Raw genomic sequence first — 26921 nt, forward strand, 5'->3', positions numbered from 1 at the left:
AAAGAAAGAGACGGGAACCATCAGTCAGGCATGGAAAAGAGTGGGACAACCCATGCAAGTGGTAGCCCACAGTCAAACTAAAATAGGTAACGTGAAACCACACCCTGAGGTTTGTTTGCCCTAATTAACCCATTTAGGTTAAAATGGTACAAGGATAACAATACAGATGTCTATGCAAGTCATACAACCTTGTTTAACTGCACCAACTCGTTTAGTAAAACTTCTGCAAAGGTTGTATCCATGAAGATTTCCAAGCAGAGCAGTTTTCACTGAGAGTTAAACTGAGATGTTACTCAGTATTTAGAACTATGAAAAAATTGAAGGCTGGGGAGACAGGAAAAAAGAAATGAACTGAAAAGTAATAAACACTTACTACTGTGGTCTGCCATAACCAGTACAGAAAACAGAATTCGTCAGGGACTCCGTGCTCCCTAAACCTTTTCCAAATGTACAGTGAAACTAATAAAATCACGCTGAGAAGATGCTTGTGAAACTTTATTTAATAATTTCTGTTCTGCCTGCTCCTGATGATGTTCTGAAAAGGCTTATTTGTGAAATATATGAATAGACATAAAGGAAAAAACAAATGGGAACGCTGACTGCATTTTTCTTACAGAAGACTGATCAAAAAAAGTAAGTCACACAACGCAATACAGAGCATGACAAGCATTAAAATAAAAATCTTTATAGTTTATTTAAGTATAGGATAGAAGAAAATAACTACCTTTCTGTGCTTTAGCTGTTATTTCAAAGTATTTAACTGTAAGATCTTGAATAGAAAGCACAGCCATGTGGGCTTTTCTCTGCCAATCAGCATCTTCTTTTTGCAGACTCTCAATTCTTCTGGGGCCTAGGTAATCATTCGCTATTGAGATCTGAAAATAAATCAGACCATAATTAACAACACGATTAAATCGTTGCTATTTTGCAAACGGCGATCAGTTTCAGTCTGGCTAAGAAAATACTTTAAAGAAAGAAAAAAAGGAGAGTAAACCAACAGCAGATCACCATGTGTCCTACTCAACAGGAGAAAGTGTTTTTGTTGAAAAAGTACATTTGTGGTTTCGTTACTATTTTTACTGGAAGTACAACAAACTCAAATATAAATCTGATTTACCAGTATCTTTTTGTTAAATTTCATATCTTCAGACAAAAAGCATGCTTTATGCAGGCTTTCTTCCAGCCTGGGATATTCTGGTCTGAAATAAACAAAATCTCTTCGGTCAGAATTAAGTTGGAAACAGGGAACGTGCTGGGGCACTGGGAAGTTATCATCGGTTTTACACAGAATCACGGAGTCGTTGAGGTTGAAAGGGACCTCTGGAGAGTCAGGGTCTGGGAATTCAAATACTTTTTCATTCCTAAGACCAAAGCAATCTGGTAGCTATGAGAAGCCAGTAAAAGATCTGGAGTTTGTCTGTTTGTTTTTTTAAATTCATGAAATTTATAGCTTTCTCTCCCAAACTGATTTTTTACTCATCTTTAGAAGTTGAAGTTATCTGTAGTCCCACTGCAGAAAACAGACTGTATTTCTAAGTAATTAAATATTTAAGCTTGATCCTGCAATACCAAAATATTGTGATTTTGATTATTTTTATATTTTTATAGTTGCATATTTGAATTTTCAATTACTACTTCATATTCACATACTTGAATATTTCATTTATATCAGTCAAGACAAAAAAACTAAGCCAGAAGTACTCATAATCTTCTGTGTAACCAGATATTTTCACCTGAAGCTCTAATGACTCAAATATTCATCTCAATTTCACAAGGCTTCACTCTGGTCTCAAAAAAAACATTCCACTCTACAGGTTTACTAAAATATTCAAGATCTACTTCTACATATGCATTTAACCCATCTCTTAGAAAGATGATTTTTAAAAGTAAAAATATAGGAGGTATATTCTATGTAATTATTCATTTACTGAAAAATGTTTAAAGTAGTTTAATACAATACTTTAATCTATTTCATACTTCTACTTCCAAAGCCATTAAAAAAGACACAGGCAAAATAAAAATGTGAACGAATCTTAAGTGAATATTAATCTTACTAGATAGGTTGTAACATGTAATTCAGTGAAGCACACGTGTCACAGTTTCCACAGGTAATGCTTATGAGTGAACAGACAAGAATTTCTAAATGAAGTCAAACTGTAAGTAGACATCAGTGAATGATGACTGGTAAGTTAATGCTTTTCATTTACACGGAACTATGAAGAAAGCTCCTTTGAGAGGCAGAACAAAAACAATATAGTTAAAAGTCTTCCTTCTTTTCTCCTAGACAAAAATGAGGTATTCTGATATAGAAACTGACGTGGGATCACTGAGTAATGTGAGTAACATTCTTTTTAGCCATCACTTCTATGAGGATAAGAAGCCTCAAAGTAGCATTTCTTCACATTTCTTCATCTAGTTTTGCCTGCCAAAACATTATTCACACACAACACAAGCTAGAGATCTAGCATGACACAATACAAGTGTGCCTCTGTTCCAAAGAGCCAGTATTTAGAAGTATCAAAGGGAAGCACCTTTTCGGCCCCACTTGGAAGTACTGCATTCATGTCTGGGGCCCGCAGCACAAGAAGGATGTGGACCTGTTAGAGTGGGTCCAGAGAAGGGCCACAAAGATGATCAGAGGGCTGAAAAAGGGTTGGGTAGCAGGGGTGAGGCTGGGGTGGCCTCTGTGAGCAGAGCCAGCTCCAGATAGCTCCAAAAGGGACCTGCTGCTGGCCAGAGCTGGGCCAGGGAACAGTGCTAGTTGGGTCTCTGGGAGAGCAGATTGAAGAGAGGAAAAAATACTGCTGTGTTACAGCAGCGTGGAGAGAGATAGTAGTGAGCAGCAGCCCTGCAGCCCCCAGGTGAGTGCAGCAGGAGGGCAGGAGGTGCTCCAGGCAGGCAGCAGCAGTTCCCCTGCGGGCTGTGCAGGGAGAGGCCCCTGGTGGAGCAGGCTGTCCCCCTGCAGCCCATGGGTCCCACATGGAGCAGATCTCCACGCTGCAGCCCCCCCATGGGTGGAGGAGCCCCCGGTGGAGCAGGTGGATGTGGCCTGGAGGAGGCTGCGGCCCATGGAGAGCCCCTGCAGGAGCAGGGGCAGAGGGTGACCGTGAAGGAGTGGTGAAAGCAAAGTGTCAGGGACTGACTGCAGCCCCTTTTCCCCGTTCCCCTACATCATTTCAGAGGGAGGAGGTAGACAAGGGTGAACAGGGGGAAGGTGGTTGTTGTTTGCTTTTAGTTTCTCACTGTTCTAGTCTGTTAGTAGTAGGCAATAGACTTATTTAATCTCCCTATGTCCATGACAATTTTTGAGTGATCTCCCCGTTCTTATCTCAGACCCTGAGCCCTTTCTGTTTTATTTTCTCTCCCTTTCCCTTTGAGGAGGGAAAGTGAGAGAGTGGCTGTGGTACAGTTCAGCTGCCCAGCTGGGTAAAACCACCACACAAAAGGCAGACGGCCATGGTTCTATAAAGCTTTAGAAACTGGGGAAACACAATAAGATTGAGTTGTAAACATTTATGAGGATTGTTCAAGGTGGTACAGATGCTCATAAGAAACTTTCCCTTTATGCATCTGTTCATACACATATTCTCATTTAAAAGATACCAAGAAGCATTCTCCAGAAATGACTACTGTTGCAAAGCAGATCCCCAAGAAGCTGCCTGAACAGGAACAGACCAACCTCACACCTTGGGGCTACTACAATAGTAGCGCACTAAATAAAAGGTTCAATGGAGACCTGGAAAGAAACATAGGACAGATGCATTTCACTTATGGGCCTTAACTACCTGATTTTATGCTTAACATCTGTAGCTACACAGTTTGTTTGTCAATTAGCAAGACATTCAGAATAGAATAGATGAGGAGATGAGGATTCTTCCTTAAGTGATGACCAAACAGATGACCAAGGCATGTCCAGTGTACACGATGTGCAAGGGGAATACACAGGCATTTTGACCTCTCCATTACATAGCTTCAGTAAGGCAGCAGAACCATTGCTCTTCTACATGCACACAATGTTAACTTACTGGCTCCAAAGCCGTCACAGAATGGCTGAGCCTGGAAGGAACCTCTTGAGGCCATCTGTCCAATCCCCCTGCTCAAACAGGGACACCCAGAGCAGGGTGCCCAGGATCACATTCAGGTGTTGTTGTTTTTTTTTTTTTTTTTTTTTTTTTTTTTTGTTTTTGTTTTTGTTTTTGTTTTTGTTTTTGTTTTTTTTTTTGGTATTACCTCCAAGTAAGGAGACTCCACAGCCTCTCTGTGCAACCTGTACCCATGTTCAGTCACCCACACAGTAAAGATGTGCTTCCTGGTGCTCAGAGAGAACCTCCTGTGTTCCTGCTTGTGTAAACTGCCTCTTGTCCTGGCACTGGGCAACACTGAAAAGAGACTGGCTCTGTCCTCTTTGCTCTCTCCCTTCAGGTATTTATGGACATTGGTGATGTCCCCCTAAGCCTCCTCTTCTTCAGTATGAAGAGTCCCAGCTCTCTCAGCCTCACCTCACAGGAGAGACACTCCACTCCTTTCACCAGCTTCATGGTCCTTCACTGGACTCTTTCCAGTATGTCCACTTCTCTTGTGCTGGCGGGACCAAAATTAACACTACTCCACGTGCAGCCTCACCACTGCTGAGTACAGGGGAAGGATCACCTCCCTCAACCTGCTCACAATACTTTGCTAATGCAGCCCAGGATAACACTAGCCTTCCTGGCAGCAAGGACACCTTGCTGGCTCAGTTCAGCTTGGTGCCACCAGGAAGCCGAGGTCCTTTTCTACAGAGCTGCCCTCCAGCTGGGTGATCCACAGCATGTCCTGGTGCCTGAGGTTGTTCCTCTCCTTGCTGAACTAAGGAAATTATGGAGGTGGGGGCATTTCTAAGGGAATGGCCATTCAATAGATGGAGACAGAATCTAGGTACCAGTGGGAAACAGTCTTTGACAAGTAAAAAACCATAACTGCTTCCTTAAGAAACGTGGCTAGGTAGGACATAAGGATAACCCTTATACTACTAACTGAAAAGCTTGTTCCCTTCACAGCCAACAAGTAGCCTATAATAATGGGAAAATAAGCTGGACCATTTGACCATAAGGAAACACTAAGTTTAGTCTTTGCTACTATTGTTTAGGATATCCACAACTGGAGACCTGAGTACAAAGAAGCAATTGAAGTTTAAAGTGACAAATTCAGAATGTGAAACTACAAGAATAAGGGACAGAGCCTTGCGAATCAAGAGCTACAAATGCTCACGAGAGGATATATATACAAGTAAGTGTTAAATTGTAATATACCATTTAAGATACATAATTAAATTATATTCATGTATAAGATATATTAACTGTAATTATTTAGAGTTGTATGTTATCTTAGGAAACAGAAAGTCCATGGAAAAAGCTAGTAAAAAGCTAGTTATTTAATTAAGGAAAGATGACAGTTGTCATAGAGAAAGAAGTTGGGGAGAAGAGAGATAGAAGCTGTCTATGGAGGTTGCGACTCATGAAGAACACATGGCAGTTTGCCTACCCACCTACAATACCTTCATGAAAGAGGAAGACGGAAGAAACAACGCTCTCAAATCTGTAGGTGACAGTTTAAACAGGAAAAGGGAAACACACATGGATCACTGAACAGCAATTTGAATAGGCCCATCTTTTTGAAGGCTTTGTTTTCTATGTTCTTTTCAGAATTAATCCCTTTTAATAAATGCATTTGTGACGGTAATAAATGTCATTAAGAAATTAAAGGAAGATCCTATGTGCTACTGCATTCCATTACTGTTTGCAATGCATGTGTAATATATTTTGGCTTCAATTTTGCTCACTGCACACCTCTATGATGCCAGCATCCTTTGTTTTTATAGGACATAAAAAAGCATGGGTCAGAAACAGAAACACAGGTCATAAACAGAAACAGCAGACAGCAGCTCAGAAGGGCTCTGGGGGTACTGGCTGACAGGCCATGAGCCAGCAGCACACCCAGGCAGCCATGAGGACAAACTGCATTTTGGGGTGCATTGAGCACAGCACAGCACAGCCAGCCACACACAGTGATTCTCCTGCTATGTTTAGTGTTGGTGCAGCCTCACGTTGAGCACTGTGTACAGTTCTGGGCTCCACACCACAATAAAAAAGGATGTTAAGTTACCTGAAAGCATCCAGAAGAGGGCAATGAAGCTGGTAACAGGGCTGGAAGGCCTGTCCTGTGAGGAGAGGCTGAGGACACCTGGGCTGTCCTGTCTGGAGCTGAGGAGGCAGAGAGGCAGCCTCACTGCTCTCTGCAGCTTCCTGAGGAGGGGACGTGCAGAGGAGGTGCTGGCCTCTGCTCCTGGCCGTTGACAACAGGACACAAGGGGACAGCACAAAGCTGTGCTGGGGAGGTTCAGACTGGACATGAGGAAAAGTTCCTTTACTGTGAGGGTGGTCAAACACAGAGAGACTTCATAGAGAGGTGGCTGATGCCCTGTGCCTATCAGTGTTCAAGAGACATTTGGGAAATGCCCTCACTAATATACCTTAACTTTTGGTTACACCTAAGGTGGTTCTGTTATATTTTGTGTTATCAAAATGACTACTGCCCATGATAGATATGACTAAAAGAAGATGCTGAAGAATTAAAATGGACATCAAGAAAGAAAAACTAAAAAAGTGTCATCATCTAATTGATACTTCTTGCAAACCTATGCATCTGCTTCAGTAAAAAATATGTTAGTTAAGAATTCAGAATTTTTATATAGCTGAAGTTTATCTAACATAAAGAACAAACTCACTTTTTGTTCTGAAGTTCCTCATTTGGACTTGAAGTTCTAAAATAAGTGTGGTCTATGAGAAAATAAATCTCATCTCACAACCAGATCACATAGTCAAATCATGGAACCATGGAATCATTTAGATTGGAAAAAACCACTTCAACATCATCAAGCCCAACCATCTGCCTAACTACCAAGTCCACCACTAACCCATGGCCCTAAGCACTACATCCACACTTCTCTTAAGTATCTCCAGGAACGGGGACTTCACCACTTCCCTGGAGAGTCCATTCCAACTCCATGAAGAAATCTTTTGATATTCAATCTACACCTCCCCTGCTGCAACTTGGGGTCATTTCCTCAAATCCTAAGTTTACTTTCTATCAACTGTTTTCTCAGAAAGCACATTCCAGCTATTACTTCCTAAAAAAAACTGTGTTCACTTTGAGAAGAATCCAAGTCTAATTGTAAAATTGGCTAAGACACTTTTTTCTTAAGATGAGATTTGCTTTAGAAGGCTTTCAAATTTTTGCATGTTTGAAATTAAAAAAAAAATTATTTACAGCTTTCACACAAGTGGTTGTCAGAAAGCACACAAGAAAGGAAGAAACAGCAACACATTATCATAAACATTTATCTCCAGTTGGTATCACTTCAGATTAACAGATCGTAAAAACACATTCCTACATTGCATGGATATGTATCAGAAAGACAATTAATTAGTTCTTCAGAGGAAACAAACTGAAATGAGGTCCCCAGCCTACTCTGTGAGAAAGTGAGAAGAAATAGGAGAGGCAAAACTTTTCTAACAGAAACAATCATGTTTCTCCAAATAATTTCAGAGATATTGCTCTTATGTCACATTTTTATCCCTTTTTTAAACAGGGCAAAGTAAGTTTACTGCAAGAAGATAGGAAAAACAGGCCTGCAACTGTAAGACTTTGTTAAGTTTTATGCAGTATACATCTCCCAAGAAATATTCCTCAAGGCTCTTGAGTATTTTTAATTTCTGACTCAAGATAACTGGGACAATAAAGGACAAGACTGACAGAAAACAGACTTAGCCCACGTCACATTACCGCTTAGGTAGGAACCTGTCCTATCTCTCCAGCTCCCTTTATTATCTTCCTAGATATAATTGGGAGAAAAGGAAGAAAAAAGAACCCACAAGATTTAACAACAGTAGGTCATTATATTATAGGAATGAAAAAAGTAAGTCGAGAGAGAACTACACATGGCAGAGGCAATATACAAAGAGGAAAACAACTTCATACATAAAGGTATGTTTCAGTTCAACCCCTTAGCTGCCTCTCTTTGACACAGTCCAGCAGGCAAAAAAAAAAAAAAAAAAAAAACACAAAAACTAAGCACAGCATTCCAGATATATAGCAAGAAAAAGCATGCATTTCAGCTTCATCACACATTCAGGGACTCTTAAAGCTCGTCTTACAGGTTTTAATTTAATTATGCTCCCAGCTAGTAACATGAACCCAATGCTATTTCCCAACAGATGTTCTAATGCTGTATGTACAGTCCTAAATACATGCAGTGAAAGCACTCAGCTTTAAAATGGGCTTTGCAGTTCTACTGGTTTTATCTAACAAATACTGAGATTAATTTTAATGTTAATACATCCAAACCAGCTCAGATTAGAGGGTTTGAATCCTAAACGTATCTGAAGCCTGTGGCTACCATTAAAAACTCCAAGGGTTTGATTACCTGCATCGATATATACGAGAATGACAGAAATAGTTTAATTAAGGTATTAGCAGTAAAAGCAGTAACAAACTAAAGAGCAAATAAGATGTTAGCATATACAGAAAGAATACAAAACAAGAATGTCATTGTACTGCAAACTACACTGGTGAATGTTTTTTTCCAGAACTACGGAGAACAATGAGAAATTTAAAAGTATTCAGAAGAGAAAAATATAGAAGATCAGAGTTATGACAAGAGTAAAGAGGAATGACTGGGATTATTCAATTGCTTTTCTTTGTTTATCTCCAGACACATAACAGTGTATGTAAGTACTAAAGTTAAATTACAGTTAAAAGATTTTAATTAGTAATTCACAGGATTAAGGCTAATTCTTGTACCCTGAGTTTTGGCTTCCCATTTATCCATGCATATGTGATACAACCTTTACTAACTTTTCAACTTCACTGATTGAATTCCAGGTTAAAAGAAGTTCACCTACAAAAGGTTAATTTAAGAAAGAAAGAAAAATACTTGTTACATGAACACATCACTTAAGAAAGTGAGCTCAAATGATAAATTAAGTGGGTTTGGCTGTTTCAGGAAGCTATAGAATCCTTTTGTGAATGAAAACTTTGCATATGCAACAGACAAAATGTTAAGCACATGTACACATTCATGAATTCTTGATATGTAGTTTGTATATACAGATTACTGAACAAAAGGAAAATGAGAACCCTTAAGAATTAGACAAGAAATCTGAATAACTCCATATAAATACCCAAGAATAGGAACGCTACAAATAACTGTAGTAACTGCAAATAAAGCCCTAATAGGTGCAGCATAAAGCCAGCAAAAATTGTGAAAGGTTAGAAAAGCCTGTGTTATTTTTTTTTGTTTGTTTGTTTTTTCCAAAATACTACTGAAAAAAGTACTAGATTTTAATCCATTTACAGATTTAGGAAAAATTGGACTTGCAAAATTCACAATCTCATCATTGAGTTTTTCTGTCTTTGAAGAACTGCTTAAGCTCCCTTTCTTGCCTTCCACAGTCCACTTTTAAGTCTCTTCCTTCTTTCTTATTCCTTCCATCTCTATCATGGCTGAAGAAAAAAAAAAAAAAAAAATCACATCTCCTGTTTATATCCTCTTTTACAAGAGTAAAAGAGTCACAGGAGCCACAAGCCAAGAGTCACCCCTGGAGTGACACAAGTTAGTATTTTCTTCATGATTAAAATCCTTTTGTATTTTGATCAAGAAGTGTTTTGAATGCACACTTCTGTTTACCATCTTCCTTCACCCTTTCCCCAAATACGCTATTCTGTGGTCAGATTCAAGGCTTTTTCTTATTAAAAAAAAAAAGTAAAAGAAATCATAGAATCATAGAACATCCTGTGTTGGAAGGGACCCACAAGGAACAGAGTCTAATGCCTACAATATGTATACAATACTTGGACAACTATCATTATATCCTTTCCCACAGCATTCATGATTTATAGATCTAATTCTTATCTTAAGTTCATTACTTTTTTTTTTTTTTTTTTTTTTTTTTTGCTGTTCAAAGCATGCAATCTGATTCATTTACTCTCCTTGCACTGAGGCTGTTCAGAGGAAATACCTTTACCATTCTCACTGCCATCCTGCAACTATCCTAATTCTACAGCATCTTAGTGGGAGGAAGGAACAAAAACTGCAGTGCTCACAATGCAAGTATATGCAGACACATTCACAACTACATAGAATCACGGAATGGATTGGGTTGGAAGTCACCTTAAAGACCATCTCATTCCAAACCCCTGCCATGGGTGGGGGCATCTGCAACCAGACAAGGTTGCCCAAAGCTACATCCAGTCTGGCCTTGGACACTTACAGAGATGGGGAATCCACAGCTTCCCTGGGCAACCTGTGCCAGCACATCACCACCCTCTGAGTGAAGAATTTCTTCCTAACAGAAATGATTCTTCCTAATTCTTTCTTTTATTGTAAGGCCATCCCCCCTTGTCCTATCCCTACACTCTCTGACAAAGAGTCCCTCCCCAGCTTTCCTTTAGGTACTGGAAGGCCACTCCTTACCAACCGAGTGGTCCTTCCATCAAATCTGTGTCTCTCCAATTTAGGGACTAGGATATCATGGGAGACAGTGTCAGATGCTTTGCACAAGTCCAGGTAGATGATGTCAGTTGCTCTTCCCCTATCCATCAATGCTGTAACCCTGCCATAGAAGCCCACCAGACTTGTCAGGCTCCGTCTGCCCTTAGTGAAATCACATCAGAATCCTGGATTGCATGTGCCCTGCTGTGCTGTCCCTCCAAGGGTTATCAGGGTGTTTGAAGTCCCCCATGAGAACCAGGGCTTGTGAATGTGAGGCTGCTGCTACCTGTCTATAGAGGGCCTCATCTGCTTGGTCTTCCTGGTCAGGTGGCCTGCAGCAGACCCCCACTACAATGACCCCTGTCCCTGTCCCTGTCCTCCCTGTAATGCTGACCCACAAGCTGTCAGCTCCTCACCCATCCCCAGGCAGAGCTCCACACACTCCAGCCTCTCACTGACATAGAGGGTGATACCCCTCCTTGTCTCCATGCAATGCTCTTTTTTCTTCCCCCTCTAATAATTAAAAAAATCATTTTTTTTAACAATGCTTAAGGCAAGCCATTTTCAGAGAACTGTCTGATATAATTGTCATACTTTTTCATCAGGAGTTACAGCTAAGTGCATACAAACAAGCATAGATGTTGTCATCTCCTTTCTGTTCATTTCACCCTTCATTACTTTTCATCCATTAACAACTTCATCTGTCATTTTGTTATCCAATCCTGTCTTTTGTAAGGCAACACTCTCCAGAAGATTGGCATCCAAACAAACAGAATTTTCTAAGAGTCTTATTGGTCACTTTTACAGCTGAATATCCAAGCAGTTTTAAATTTCATTCACTCACAGATTTAAGTGATCAGATACTTGTTATGATTTGTAGTCAGCAACCTTACAAAAAGAGTTCAGGCTCCTCACTGCTCAGTTTACCAGCCTGCCTTCCATCAGATTGCCTGTTTAGAGAAGTATTTTTCTGAAAGCCCATAAACCCCTAATTTTAAGTAAGCAAAACATTTTGGTATAGTTTCATATAAAGAAAAGCTATATAATCTACAGGATTTATAGCTCAGAATGTAATCAGGGACTGAATATAACCTTTCTTAAATAAGTTCTTAAATAGGCTTTGAAACTATAAAAGCTATCACATCATAATACACTATACTACACCAGTTTCTCAAACAAGAAAGCAGTATTTTCAGTTTATTACCTTTATTTGCAAATCCATCCATCTTGCATGAACTTAGATTAATATTTATTACCTGCTCTATAGGTTTTCCAAATTCCAAGTTCATCTAACTATGATTTCTGATGATACAAGAATACATCTGCAGCTACAGATATACTGAAAGAGACTTAGGCATTCTTTGAAGTGTTTCTTCCACTTTCTGCTTACTACCATAGTTTTTATATGAGATGTTTTTCACTAACTTGTCAGTAAGTCACTAGTCTGTAACTACTGGAGAATGTTGTTTTCGAAAGTGAGAAGAATGAGGTTGAGCTGATTGCCACGCAAATGGCATAGTTTAATCAGCACTGCTTTAAGTGTCCTCTCTGAGCCTTATGTAACTTTGTTTTCCAAATCTTCACCACAAAAAATCATGCCCTCAAAAATATTATACGAGACTTGAAAAAAAAAAATAAATGCCCTGTTTAAAAACCAACTCAGACAAATTATTCTAAAGCCCATGATAGAATTTTGGCAAACACAGTTTTCCAGAGTGTCATTCTACTACTTAAGTCATCTCTTTTTCATTAAAATTTCCAATTCAGCAATATTTAAGTGAGGAGCTGCTTAAACTGTCTGCTTCAAACTACAGCTTTGATTCCTCATCTGTACAGAGTTACCCATTCTTTGGGCTCAATAAATACAAAATACAATTTGAGATACTGACATACAAGTTAAAAAAAATAAAAAGATTTCATGTACAACACGAACTCTGCAATTTAGTTTCTAAATGCTTTAACTTCGTTACAAACTTGTTAAGTGTTATGTTAAGTTGTTATGTTAAGCCAAGAAGGAACCTGTAGGGAATCCTGGTGCCCTACCCTAACAACCCTCCACTGAGCACACAATTTGGTGTTTCTCACTTCCCTCTTATAGGCGTCTCTCTCACCTAAATTTCCATAGTAAGAGTAGAAATTCAATACCCAGATAATATATGACAATTTTTATGTCTTGCTCCAAAAGGAGAGGACAATAAACATTGTTCTCAAGGATTATAGGTAAACAAACTCCTTTCTTCCTAATCTTATTTTGAAAATAGACAAAATGAAACTAACTGAAATGCTTACTAAAAACTCCAAATTCATAAAAAAATAAAACTTCCTCACAAATCAGAGACAGGTACCCAACATAGAACAGCTGCAAAAATACTAGATATAGGAATTACAGGAGACATAGACAATCTTTACCAAGTACTGGTATTTGTATCCAGGTATAATTATCCCTGTAACTTACTGTTTTCATATTATTAACTCATTCCACAGCCTCTACCTTCCTTACCCTGCCCTACATCTAAACTCTTTCTCCTTGTCAGTATTTAGGCAGTGTATGTTCATAGTTCCCATCTCACTGAGGTAGTAAGTGCCAGAAATATTTCTGTTATATATGAAAATGGAGCTAACCCCAGCCATCATGGTCTATAGAAACCTAAGGATCTTTATTCTATTATTAAGCCTTCCAGAAAAACATATGCAGCAAGTTAACACAAACCATCTCAAGCACAAGTTCTATTTATAAACCAGTTCCTCCACCCTAGCTACACAGCGTAATATATATTTTGTCATCATAGATACAAGTACTGCTTTCTCTCAAACAATGAAATGAAAAACAAGAGATGGCATCTTTCTCTACCACATAATACAGATGACCAAGTTTTATAACTCACAAATTGCCAAGTTAGGAAGAGAACTTAATGTACATTAGATGCAACTATGTACAAATAAAGTAATAAACCACAGAACATGTCTTGTTAGTTTACCGAGGTTATTATTTCACAAAAAGGAAAAAAATGAGTTCTTTAAAACTGAAATACAAGAGATCAATGAAGCTGAAAATAGAAAAGACTCAATTCATGTTCTATATGCAATACAGTGTTTACCTCTTCCTTTTTTGACAAAAGAGCAATTTTTTTTTTTAAAAAAAAAAAAAAAAGGCCTTTCCTGTTCTACAAATTCAAATAAAATGGAAGCTATTTCAACATGATTTGAAGGTTTTTTATTAAATGTATTGTTCATAATTTTCAACAGTATAATACATCCAAAAAATATTCATCCCAATTCTCTACACAACAACATTGGTCACTCATTGGTAAAAGGTATTCTTAGTTCAAATATTCTTATATTAACTATCTCACTGATAAATTTTGAGAAAGTTTCAGATTGCTGAATTTCTGGAAAAAAATTGCTTTTAGACATAGCAATAGCTCAAACTAAAACCAGTTTCAGAATCTTAAATCCTCTTGCCTGTCTCCCTTATTCTATACTCAAACAGAGAAAAATCTTTTGAATCAAAACAAGTAAAATGAACTTTGGCTAACTGAGTAAGGTGCCAAGCTGAGATAAACTGACATCTGCAATACAGATTACGTGAAATGGGCTTACTTTAGCTCCTATGTCATAATATAGATTTAAAAATATTCAGAAGGCTATAGGCTAATAAACAGCAAAGGAACAGATGATTATCAAAAGTACTTCTGCAATACAGTGAAGAGGACGTTTGTTCCTTTTGGTTAAGCACTTAAAAGATGAGAAAGGAGTCTAAAGAGATGGGAATTATTTTTAAGTAAAACACATGCGTCATAAAACAGTTTCACCCAAACGTAGTATTCTTCAGCTGGCTATGAAAAAGAGCTAAATTAATAATGTGTTACAACAAATTTCCTACTTTCAAACGCTTCCACGTTTAAGCATTTCACAACGTAAGATTGGAAACTACTGACTCCTAATGGTTTATCAAATTCTCAGAAAACTAAAACGAAAAGGAGCTGCCTGTAGAATCTTTTAAAGTAATTAACAGTGATACATATAGACTGTACAGCATGCATCTCTATTTTATGTATTAGTATCCCAGTAATCACAAATTTTTAAGTTACTCATTGCTAAATAGGTGAAAGTCAAACAAAACTTAAACAAGTAATGGTTAGTTACATATGTCAAAGATGTTCTCTCTCTTCAAAAGCACTTCTCTGAGCATAGCAACCAGAAATATACAGTCAGCAGTTAGTGGAGAAACTGTAACTGCATATATTCACAGTAAGGGAACTAATTAGTACACAGTAAATAAAAAGCACAATTTCCCCATTAATGAGAAGTTCAGTTACCTTTACCATACCTTTATCTGCTGTCTTCTAAGCATTGCAAGTTCCCTCATATCTCGGAATGGTTGTAGTAAGTACTGGTAGAGCTCCGTAGTAGCTTCTGCAAGACTACTGTAGGCTTCATCTTCCATCTGATACAGTTCAAGCAGCTCGACCATGCTTTCTGTGTTTTTGTGTTTCTCCAGAAGCTGTACAAAAAAAAAGTATCAATTTTAATTAATATGCTTAAAATTCCTACTGAAAGTGATAATTTTTTAAAAACATTTTTACTAATGAGGGAAGAGGATAGACTAAAGTCACCACTCTGATATACCAAACAAAAAAATGTATTAAACCCCACCCATATTTTGAATTTAGCCAGTTAAGTATGGTCATTTCTCTGATAATCTTAACTCAAAATGTGAAGCACTCCTTTTGATTTCTTCTCTCCAAAGATCTCAAGAAGATAGTAAAAATTAGCACAAAAAGAGCACAAAAAGCAACTTAGTGTTAGACAATCTACGATGTATTCATCAGATATGCTACTTCACAAAGTTTCCTGCTTCCAGTTGTGTGGGGAGAAGGAGTGGTGGGAAAGAAAGGGAATTCAAAGCAGAATTCAGATTTTGAGCTTTCTAGTTGCTTTTTTTAAACCTCCTTTTTACTTTAGACTCACAGAGCTTTATTATATCAGTGCAGCTCCAGACAGAAAGAAGACTCTACACAAAACAGAACAGTGATCTGCATTTCACCCTAGACAGTTTACCCATGAAGTTCAAATCCACAAAGGTTCCATTAGATATCTTCAAAAAAAGGAAATCAGAAGCTTTTAATAGTAACAAAACAAAAACACTTTGTTTTATTTGAATTATGTCTTAATTCATGTAAAACAATATCTGAAGATTCTGTCCATTCCTTCCTTTAGTTCTTATGAAGTGGAAAATTCATTTGTTTCTACAAATTTGCTATGATGTATGTTTTCAATTTATATGTTTGCTTTGCATCTATTTTGGGCATTGGCCTGGGCAGACCTCACATGTTGCTGGAAGTCTTCTACCATTTCCAATATTCCAAAAGAATATTCAAATGTTTAACTAAAACTAATCCATCCAGACACGTGGAGTACTTGATGTGTTCACAGAGACAAGATTAGCTGAAATTAATGCCCCTCTTACGCAACTTTCAGATATTTAAAGTCGGTCTCTTGTTCTTTGTATCAACAACTTAAAAGCATATATTCACAGTCCAAGTTTAAGTAAACTTAATATAGATTAGGAATAACATGGAATAAGCATTTCCTATCTTGTCTGTGTTCAGTCAAGCTGAATGCTCAACCTACATGAAATATTCTCAGTATACTAAGCTGTATCAAGTGTAATTACTGGAAGACAATACAGAGGGAACTGCAGATTAGAAACCAAAGCTTTGATCAACAGTCCTTTGGCATCTGGTCCATTTGTATGCCAAGAATGTCAAAACATGACATTTTACCATAGTGTCTACTCTGTTCCATAACATTTGTATTAATCTGCTCTTTTGTTACCCAAATGAATTAGCTTTTTTTTTTTTTTTTGTGATGTAAAGTTTGCTTCTAAAGATCCTTGCAACACTACCTCAACTTCCTTTGAAGCTCTGAAGATTGGCCAAGATTATAGACAGAACGCAAGGAGGCTCGCAGTAGCTTTATTTACATGTTCAGCATTAAAGTGATTGTCAAACAACAAGCCAAGAAGAGCTTTCCCTCAGCAAGGCTTGTCACGGAAGAGAGGTCTCAGACAGATGGTGCAGAATGGATATGATGTTTCTCAGCAGCAATCTGCTGTATTCCCTAAGCAATTTCACCTACCTACTAATTTCATTACCTACTGCAAGACAGGAACACTGCCCTTCTCCTGTCTTCCAGCGGTGCGTAATATTCCGTGGTGTTTGAATTCTCACTGAAAGTACTGGGTAGTGTTCTGTGGCTTGTAGTCTGTAAAACCAGTATTTTAATGAGCTTTCTGGGCAAAATGTGCATGCCTTAGCTTGCAATTGTAGGGACAGAAGTCATCCCAGATGCTCTTGGGTTTGACTCCTAAGTTTCTACAGACTTCATGCATTATTCCAGTCCTCTAGCAGTTTTAACCCTTTAGTCTGCAAAGCCAACATCTTCCTCAGTTCCTCTAGCATGTTTCTAGTGCCTCAAAAAAGAGCTGCCATACTCAAGCCTTTTCCTACTCTACCTGTATTCCCAAAACTATAATCATCTCCGTCAACATACTGAAAAAAAAAACTAATGCAAAACATATCCTACACAGCAACAAAAAGGAACAGCTAGAGAAAACTTATCACCCTTAAAGGAGAACCTTAAGTAATCTAATTTCAGGAACAGAACAATACAATACAGTACCTTTTTTTCCCCCTCCCTCCACAGATCAATCTTTTGGTCTTTCTAAAAGTTCTGATATTCTGGAACAGTCACAACTTTGCAGAATTCAGTGTGAAAATGTGCCAGGAAGTGAAGATCCATTTAAATTTTATGATCATCAGTATAGCACGGATACATTTTCAGGACACTAACAGCATACATCTACTTATGATTAGCTGGTTGTTCAGTGAAAATCATGTCCATAATGAGAAACAGTTTTCATAATGTCAAGAAGCACCACGAAGTTCATGCACATAGAAAAAATAAGTGGGCATCATATCAGGGTCTTGTCCAATTTTACTGGGTCTGCTCCTGGGGTCCCCCAGTCCTACACCTAGAGTTGCTCCTCAACTCCTTCAGAGACACTGAACCCCCAAGGAGTAAACTCTTAAAAACACATGCAAGTGAGGACAGATTATTTATACATAATACATATATTCTGAAATTAACAAAAGTCGAGTAACCTTTCTTACTTCCTACAAGAATCCCCATTTTCCATTTCCTGCGCCTAATGAAGATCTTTTTCAATGAAAATGGTGATGCAGTTTCATTCAAGCTACAGTTACCAGAAGAGACATAACAGAAATGCAAAGCTGATTTAGAAACAACCAAACACCACCTTATTTGGTTACTTGAAAGAGCTATCAAATAGGGATATTCTTCAAAACAGGTAGCACAGTTACTGAACTGTAAGCACAGGTGACAGATAGCCTCACTACACCCACCCACCTATTAACACATTCTTATAAAAAGCAGTCAGGTGGCATTTGAGGGGAAATGTCTAAACATTAACTTCCTCTACAAAAGCTGCAAATCAGCTCAAAAGCATGCCTATATTTCATCCTCTCAAGTCAACACCATAAAACTGCTGCCTCAAATTCCACTTGGGTTAAAAGCTACAGGATGGAAAGGAGAGAGTGAAGAAGTATCACATGATCCAGTTTTCGAAAAGAAAAACAACACAGAATTTATGACTTGCATTTGAACTGACATTTATGATTTGCAATGTTTAAGAGAATATGGAAGTCTGAAACTACTCTGTCCCACTGTTTGGAATGGATGTGATTAACACACCCTTCACTGATACAGCATGGTATGAACAGAAGATTGATAGCTTACGTTCTCCTACTAGACACAGACTAATAAGCCCAAGGAAGAGTGAAGGCTGGTTTACTGCTACCAGTCCTAAAGGGGCCACTAATATTGCAGATGGATGGAGCTGCCAGCTGCATGGAGGACCTCTCCCACCCTGCTCCATAAAGCAGTCTGGTGGAAGATTTCCTGTCAAAGATCCAAGGCAGATGAAGCATTTGTCTTAGCTGGCTGCCATCCAGGCAGTACTTGGACTATCAGATAACAATAACGCTGGTCTAGCACAGAATCCACTGAATTAATAATGTCATAAGGCAAACCTGGCCCTCCACAGTCTCACAAGTTGTTTAACTCTGTATATTCCAATTTTCTTGCAGGCAGTATCTCGAGGATATGCTGTTTTAGAAATACAAAAAGTCAGCCATTACCTTTCAGAAAGATGGAGGCATTGGCTAAGCTGGCCAAATGCCTAAACCAACCCGGTACCTTCGAACTGTGCAGTTTGCAAACTGTTAGCATAAAATACATCAACAAGTTTTGTGGCATATTTTATGTCCCACTGATGATTAATTCTCAACACAGACATTCAGTGCTACCATTCATTTGCTTCAACAGCCTTGGTATGAAATTTTGACTTCCACAACTTTTTAAAATTAAATTATTTAAAGAAGTGGGTGGAGGAGGGTAGAGTAATATCCTGTACAGGCCTGACTAGTGCAATACCCATTGAATACTGCATTTATTTTAAGAATCATGTTTCACAGATGCTACATTGTTCACAACTAAATGAATCCATATATTTTAGGCAACTATTATGCAGATAGACTCTAGCCAGAGGAAACAGGCTTTTTTTTCCCCCCAATTTAACAGCACATATTTCAACTATATAACAAAGATTATTTCTGTCTTCAGAATTAAAAAAACATTTTGTCCATAAAGCTTTAAAAAGCCCTACAGAAGACAGTGCAATTATGTGTAAGTTGCCACCAGTTGGGGGTGTAATCCAATGCTTCATTTAATCAGTGAAGGGCCTTTTCATACATTTCCTTTGCTGTTATTCCCAAAACTTTCACCGTTATCCCCATTTTGTTTTGGGAATTTGTAAAAACTCTACAGCATGACACATACCTGATTTTAGCTAAAACAAGCAATGTATTTTTCAGTCCCTTCCCAAGCTTTTACATATTTTTGAAATAACAGTAATTACAGAAATGCACTACTCAGCCTGGAAAAGAGGAGGCTGAGGGGAGACCTCATTGAGGTCTACAGCTTCCTCATGAGGGAAGTGGAGGGGCAGGCGCTGATCTCTTCTCTTTAGTGCCCAGTGACAGGACCCGAGGGAATGGTGTCAGGCTGAGGCAGGGGAGGTTCAGGCTGGGCATCAGGAAGAGGCTCTTCACTGAGAGGGCTGTTGTGCACTGGAACAGGCTCCCCTCAGAAGTAGTCATGGCACCAAGTCTGTTGGAGTTTAAGAAGCGTTTGGACTGTGCTGACTTTTAAGGTCTGACTTTTTAGGTAGACCTGCGTGGTGCCAGAAGTTGGACTTAGTGATCCTTATGGGTCCCTTCCAATTCAGGATGTTCTATGATTCTGTGATACTCTCCTATTAAGTTCTCAAATGCCTGGAAGTATTACTTGCTACTTCCAGAACTAATCCACCTGCTGATACAGTTGTAATAGACCACGATGAATTCCAGACAATGAGTTACAAAGTAAAACTTCCGGAGTACATAAAATTGGGATGCAAGATTTCAGCAACTGAACTTACTTCAAGCTCTCACATTAGAACAGGTTTAAAATTGTTTCTGTTCTCTCTTCTAAAGCTGTCTTTAAACAAAGAACCACCTTCTTAACACATGCACAAGACATGCACACATACATATCCTGGTAATGAGTAGGAGTCTCAATTACATGAGATCTGTTCTACAGGTAAACTACTTTCCTCTCTCCTTAATGTATTTTCCTGTAATGAAATGTCACCCACTGTCGTTAAAAGATCAATCCTTACTTCTGTTTGTATGATTGCATTGCCATCAACAGCCTTGGCTTTGTATGTAAAACAGAAAGAACCACTTGCATTATTATAACAGCTAAATTCAGTCAAAGCAGACCAAAGCTTGACTCTCCAATCCAGATCTAAGATATTTTTTAATGTTGAGAAATAAACCATCTAAGAGGATACGGAGTTACAGGACACTATAAATAAGCCAGATACTACTGCTCAGAAGTGTTGGAAGCAGCACTACATCTTTCCAGTCTCAAAATTAAAAGATACAAACGAGTTAGTTACATATTAAACTTATTTGGAAATCACAGAGTTTATAATTAGTACATAAAGCAATCCTCTACCTACTGAGCGGACCAAAAGGTCCAGTTTTTTCGAACAGGCTTTTGAAGATAGGGGATACCAAGTCTATGCCAATGTGTAGCAAAGGTTATTGTCTGAATTTTGGGGAGGAGTTTCTGAATGGCTGTTTATAGAAGGACTGAGCCAGTTAAAACAATCAAACCAAACACACACAAACAAGTTTATCAAACTTCACAGCTATTCTAAGAAACAAACAGCAACACATACAACATCAAGAAAAAACAGCAACAAAAAGGTTTTGAGAAGTAAAACAGGTTCTTTAAAACCCAAGATACAAAAAGGAATACTTTCATAACATGTTTCACACTTCTCTTTTTAGGGCTGTGAAGAACTGCTCACATAGAGTGAGTTACTCGATTAAATCCTCTTTAAACCCTGTTTAAAACAGTCTTTTACCACCTAAAGTACCTAAATGCAGACAGCCGACCAGAAGGCTAAGACTAAGACCAGCATAGTGCTGACTGGTGATCTTGACCTCTTTTCAGTTGTAACACTTATTTTCATTTATGCTCAGATTAACAGCTCCTGGGATAGTAAAAATTATTTTTGTCAAGTTCATTTACACTGCCTGCCAAAAATGCACCTCATTTCAATGTACTACCTGTAAAACAAGTCAGCAGAAAAGAAAAAGTACTCAATTACTGGGTAAGAAAAAAATGAAGTAGTATTTTAATGCAGTGAAGTGAGCCAAAACTTTATTTCCATGTATGCAACATTACTGAACAATGCCATTTCTCTCCTCCCACCCAAAATCCTAAATAGAAATCTCAGCAGAACTCTGTATACATAACTCATGGGAGTATCACATGGCTCAGACTTAGCGCTGCCAGCTCTGACAACAAAGTATGGCATGCTAGATCTCTTCTAAAAGCTCGACAGGGAGATGTCAACAAGTGAAAACTACACATCTCCTTTTCTGTGAACAAGACACAGATATGTGTAACAGTGTGGTAAAGTTGCTTTTGTTTTAAGATGACATAGAAATGGTACATCTCTGATCACTCTACAATACTTTATGATGTAACTGTAGCTCTTTTAAATCATGCTACATGCCAAATGAATGCCCCTAAAAGCCAGCTATTTATTTGAATTTAGTGTATTACTTGGAACAGCAAAGGTACAAATTCCCTACATAAAGTGGCTCAGGTTGGAAGGAACCTTAAGGACCATGCTGTTCCAGCCCCCTGCCATGGGCAGGGACACCTCCCACCAGACCAGGGTGCCCAGAGCCCCATCCAGCCTGGCCTTGAACACCTCCAGGGATGGGGCATCCACAGCTTCTCTGGGCAGCCTGTTCTGGTGCCTCACCACCCTCTGAGTGAAGAATTTTCTCTTCACCTCTCATCTAAACCTCCCCTCTTATAGTTTAAAACCATTCCCCCTTGTCCTGTCATTATCTGACCAAAAAGTTGCTCTCAACCTTTTTTATAAGCCACCTTTAAGTATTGGAAAGCTGTGATAAGGTCACCCTGGAGCCTTCACCCTTGAGACTTCTCTTCTCCAGGCTGAACAGTCCCAGCAATCGCAGCGTGCAGGAGAGGTGCTCCAGCCCTCTGATCATCCTTGTGGCCCTCCCCTGGACCTGCTCTAACAGCCCCACATCCTTTTTGTGCTGGGGGCCCCAGATGTGGATGTAGCACTCCAGGTGGGGCCTCACAAGGGCAGAGCAGAGGGGCACAACCACCTCCCTCCACCTGCTGCCCACCCCTCTGTTGATGCAGCCCAGTCACAGTTGGCCTTCTGGGCTGCAAGCACGCACTGCTGGCTCATGTCTAGCTTTTTGTCCACCAGAAACCCCAGGTCTTTCTCTGCAAGGCTGCTCTCAATGATGTCTTCTAGTCTGTGCTCATGTCTAGGATTGTCCGGACCCAGGTGCAGCACCTTGCACTTTGCCTTCTTGAACCTGATTAGGATCACATGGGCCCACTTCTCCAGCCTGCTCCAGGTCGCTCTGGAAGACATCCCTTCCTTTTGGTGTATTGACTGCACCACACAGCTTAGTGTCATATGCAAACTTGCTGAGGATGCACTCAATCCCATTGTCTGTATCATGGGTAAGGATGTTCAACAGTACTGGTTCCAGGACAGACCCCTTAGGGGCATCTAATAGTTACCTTATTTCAAAGTTAATATGGTACTCTGGGACTCCTTCCCCTTGGAAAGGGGTAAAATAACTAAAAGATAAAGTCAGTAATGAATCACTGATTAGTTGGAACATGGTAACTTTGAACAAAAAACTTCTAGGCAACACCTCACCCTGAAGGCTTGGCAAAGAGCTAGTTTTTTATTCATGTCCTAATGAGTTCTAAGTAACTTTTTCTGCAGTAATCCGATCAAAAAAAAAAAAAAAGATTTAGAACATACATTAAAGACATGTTCATGCTGTGACACAAAATACATTAATTTTTGGTCCTTTTGGTCCTCTTTTTCTGTGCTTCTGAACTACGCTATTCATCAGAAAAACATATTCAAGAGTGTCAAAACTGACAGCCATCTCCAACTAATACTCGCATACACTGAGTACATTTAATTGACAAAGTATTACGACACTACTCTAAAAAACACTTTCTCTGTGTAAGGTTTGCAATGTCAGGATACACACAGGATACAAACGAAACACCCACTCTGCTAAACAACAAATACTCTTCTACAAAAACAAATGTGAGAATTTGATGGCAACAACAAGTATATTATCATCGTCACGCTGAAGTCAACTCATGGGACCCATGTATTCAGTAAAGGATTAGTACTCTTACCAATCTTACAATACATTTGTCATGGCAGCAAATATTCTCAAATGCCTGATACTAATCAGGTATTTGCCTAATGTTAGGCTTTTTAATCTAATGCAAAGGCAGTAAAGCATTATGACAACAGGTTCCAGGCACCAGTAAGCCTGAATTTACTTTTTAAAGCTGAGGTGAGCTTGCTCTTACTGAAAGTACATCCCACTTCCCACCCCTCTTCTTCCAGCTCCACCTTGGCTCCACGTTTTTCTCCTCTCAGGTGCACCATTCCTCCTTTGCACTACCTTTGTCACGTCTTCAACAAGCCAACTAAGCACCAGGCAAAAAGCTACTTCCCTTGGATGAATTTACTGAGTTTTATGCTGCACTGAATCATCAAGGACAGAGATGCAGAACAGGAAGGCACACAAAGCTGCAGGAGGATCCCACCCACCCCCACCTTCAGCATCAGTAAGCGATGCATTACAGCATGTCCAGTTCTTCAGCAGGGTGGTGGATTAGCCACCTTTAAACCTTGGACAACAGATGACGTGTAACTGAAATGGCCCTTTGTGTAGCTTCGCAGGGCTCGTGTAGTTCAATACTGCTTCTAACTCTGCAGCACCTTATATAACAGTGAAATCACAGAAAGACAGATAAAGTCAGGCCTAAGAAAGGAACAGGTTTACACATGACTACACCCTATTTTTAAAGCTTCTAGAAGTAAAATATAACATCCAGTCCACTATTACAGTCCACTGCTACTAATAAAAGGCTGTGGTATGAAGAAACTCCTGAAACACTGTATCATGCATGCTATTTTTCCTTCTGCTCTAGCAACAAATACCACACAAATAGTAAGCTATTATCTCACCTCTGTAGCAGCATAACATTTAAGGAGAGAGCAATTTAATATCAGGTGATCATAGACCTGTGTTCTGCAGTGTTACCCAGTTGGGCTGGATTTAGTCCTGTTTTCATAAAGAAATTATGTATGTATTAAATATATATGGGTATATGTATTAAATGTCACAAAGAAATAAAATACATGTGTGATAAATCAGCATGATAAAACACAGTTGAAATAATGCATACAATTTACCTATTAACTAAACTCTTCCACATCTGCTGATTTTTAGAAGTCCTGCCATGTATGGATATTTTCCTAAATTTTACTTCTATGAAGTGACAAAGGGTTCAGTTTGAAATTCTGACATCACAATTATAAACAAATATTGTACTATTCCAAAAGCAAAATAACTTCCTTACAGAAGCAAACTGCAACAATTTGGGTTTTGTAGACTCATGTGAAAAGTTGCTCTACAACTCATTTTAGTTAACGTTAGTTGAGCAATAGCAATGTTTTTCAAAAGTAAATAAATCCAGTTGGAAAAGTATTGTAACAGTAGCACAAAAAATAACAATTTTCAGAACTGGAAAAAGAAACAATAAAATGGGCTACTGAATTGACAAAAAGAACAGCAAACACAGAAATGCTTACTAAGCATTCAAATTGTTGTGATTGTTTGTCTGCCCTATACATTAAAAAAAAATCCATAGTTTTACTACACAAATACCATAAAAAAAAAAAAAAAGATTAGAAGGAAACCCAAAGATAGGAACTTACCAGTAAAAGGTTTTTTAATTTAAAACAACCTATGCCAAAATTTTTGCAACCAGTCATTGGTAGTTAAACAGCAGAAATTTATTTATATCTACTCTCAATAGCTCCAGATGAAGATTTTCAAAAACTAGCTTGCCTAGGAAGCTGTCATCACACTGAAACACCTTTCTGGCTGCTATAGCTGAAGGACGTAAGCAAAAGGTAAAATCCAAACTGCACAAATGTGCCACTAGTAAGAAGTTATTAGGAGTAATGTACATAGCTGAAAAGTAAGAGCTACAAAACAAGAAGACATTTGTGGAAATGTTGCAAGTTAAAATCTAGCACTTTGTTTCAAAGTTCTTCATGGAGTCTTCAGGCAAACTTATAATGGCTTGGATTTATATTTCAGGCCCAAATTCTTCAGAAGATGGGAATTGGGCAAGTTTCAACACCGAACTAATTAAAACAAAAACACATTTCCCCTGTTAATTTATGCAATTTATGACTGGAAGATATTATGAAATCATCCATTCTCCTGTCCAAAAAATCTGGACTATTTTCTAGACTTTACGATCTCATATCAAGTTTTGCATGAGCTTCAACAATTATTCTTAGAGACTAACCCATACTCTAGTAGATATCAACATCAGATTTCTGATGAGATCATATTATTACTTCTTTTAAGGGTTCAAGAATTCTTTCATTACCATTCCTCAAACATTCTTGCCTGTTTGCTATTAAACAGCATTGCACTTAGAGGAGGATTTTCAATGAACTATCCAAGATCTTTGCTCTGAATGGTTATAGTCATGTTAGTACTATGCAAAACATATGACTAGTTCAAGTAAATTGTTCCAGTGTATACTGGCACCCTTTCTCAAAACCATCTAGATTGGTGTATATATAACATGGTTAAACCTACAGATTCTGTTGGCCTTGTATGTTAGCCCTTCCCCAGAGCACTATCATGCTGACCACTGACAGAGCAGGACAAAACAACTGGACACTCCACTTTTAACATAGCAGAAGGTTTACAACAGCAGAATACCTCACTTTCATGCTTTTATTACAAGGTAAATTAACAACTTGTGACAAGTTTTTGAAAATTAAACTTACTTATTTTAGCTACCTTTCTGTTCATTTGCTTTCTAGGATACAGGGAGGATGCAATGTAACATGTGTTATGTTACTGGCAACTTCTGAGCACTCTAGTTGCCCAACACTGCACCTAGAATAATGTTCTAGGTGCTGCAGGTTCCTCTGCTGAGTGCAATACATGCTCATTTGCTTCTCCTGGTTTTGCATGGTACTAAAAAAAAACAAAAAAGTACTTAGTGGCATTACACTATCAACCATAGCAGAATTAGTAGAAAGAAATCTTAATGTTGATTCTTCTTTGGAGAAAATACAGGAGGAAGAGGAGGATCGAGCTTATTTAGAAGATACTCTCAACTGCTAAATCAACAGGTGCAACCTTACTCTACTGCTATCTAGCAGATAGCATTCTGAGCAACAGGGCAGATATATACGTAATATAACTGAGTTAGTTAAAATGTATCTTCAGAAAACCTTTATTTATTCTCCTTCCCTTCCCTTTCGTTCTGCCTGTCTTCTTTCTCTCCCCAACATACCCCTTACAGGTAAGCTTTCATCTCCTGAAAGAAGAGTTTTATATATGTATCTTTAGTTTCACCAGGTCCCCACTTTATCTGAAGTTCTTTTCAGTAACAGCAGTTTCATGTTGGACTACAAGGATTTGTTTCTATTAAGATCAAAAATTCACCTCCCAAAAGAGGAAAAATGGTAGATTTGGCCATTTCTGAAATATAAGGCTTTAGAGTGACTTTTTAAGCTCTGTGGAAGCTATATCATGTTTATAAAGTACAACATAAACCTCAA

General features: G+C 38.5%; 1 protein-coding gene across 1 annotated transcript in view; it reads right to left on the reverse strand.

The window, feature by feature from the left end:
* The window catches only part of JMY (junction mediating and regulatory protein, p53 cofactor), a 73053-nt gene that overhangs the window by 38405 nt on the left and 7727 nt on the right, over positions 1–26921 (reverse strand). The window contains exons 2-3 of the mRNA XM_084304902.1: positions 14859–15032; positions 725–875 (exon numbers count right to left, since the gene is read on the reverse strand). Coding sequence (XP_084161028.1) covers positions 725–875; positions 14859–15032 — 325 coding nt within the window. The remainder of the gene's footprint in view (positions 1–724; positions 876–14858; positions 15033–26921) is intronic.

The sequence above is a fragment of the Netta rufina genome (genome assembly GCF_964035555.1).
Source record: "Netta rufina genome assembly, chromosome: Z".
Classification (NCBI taxonomy): Eukaryota; Metazoa; Chordata; class Aves; order Anseriformes; family Anatidae; genus Netta; species Netta rufina.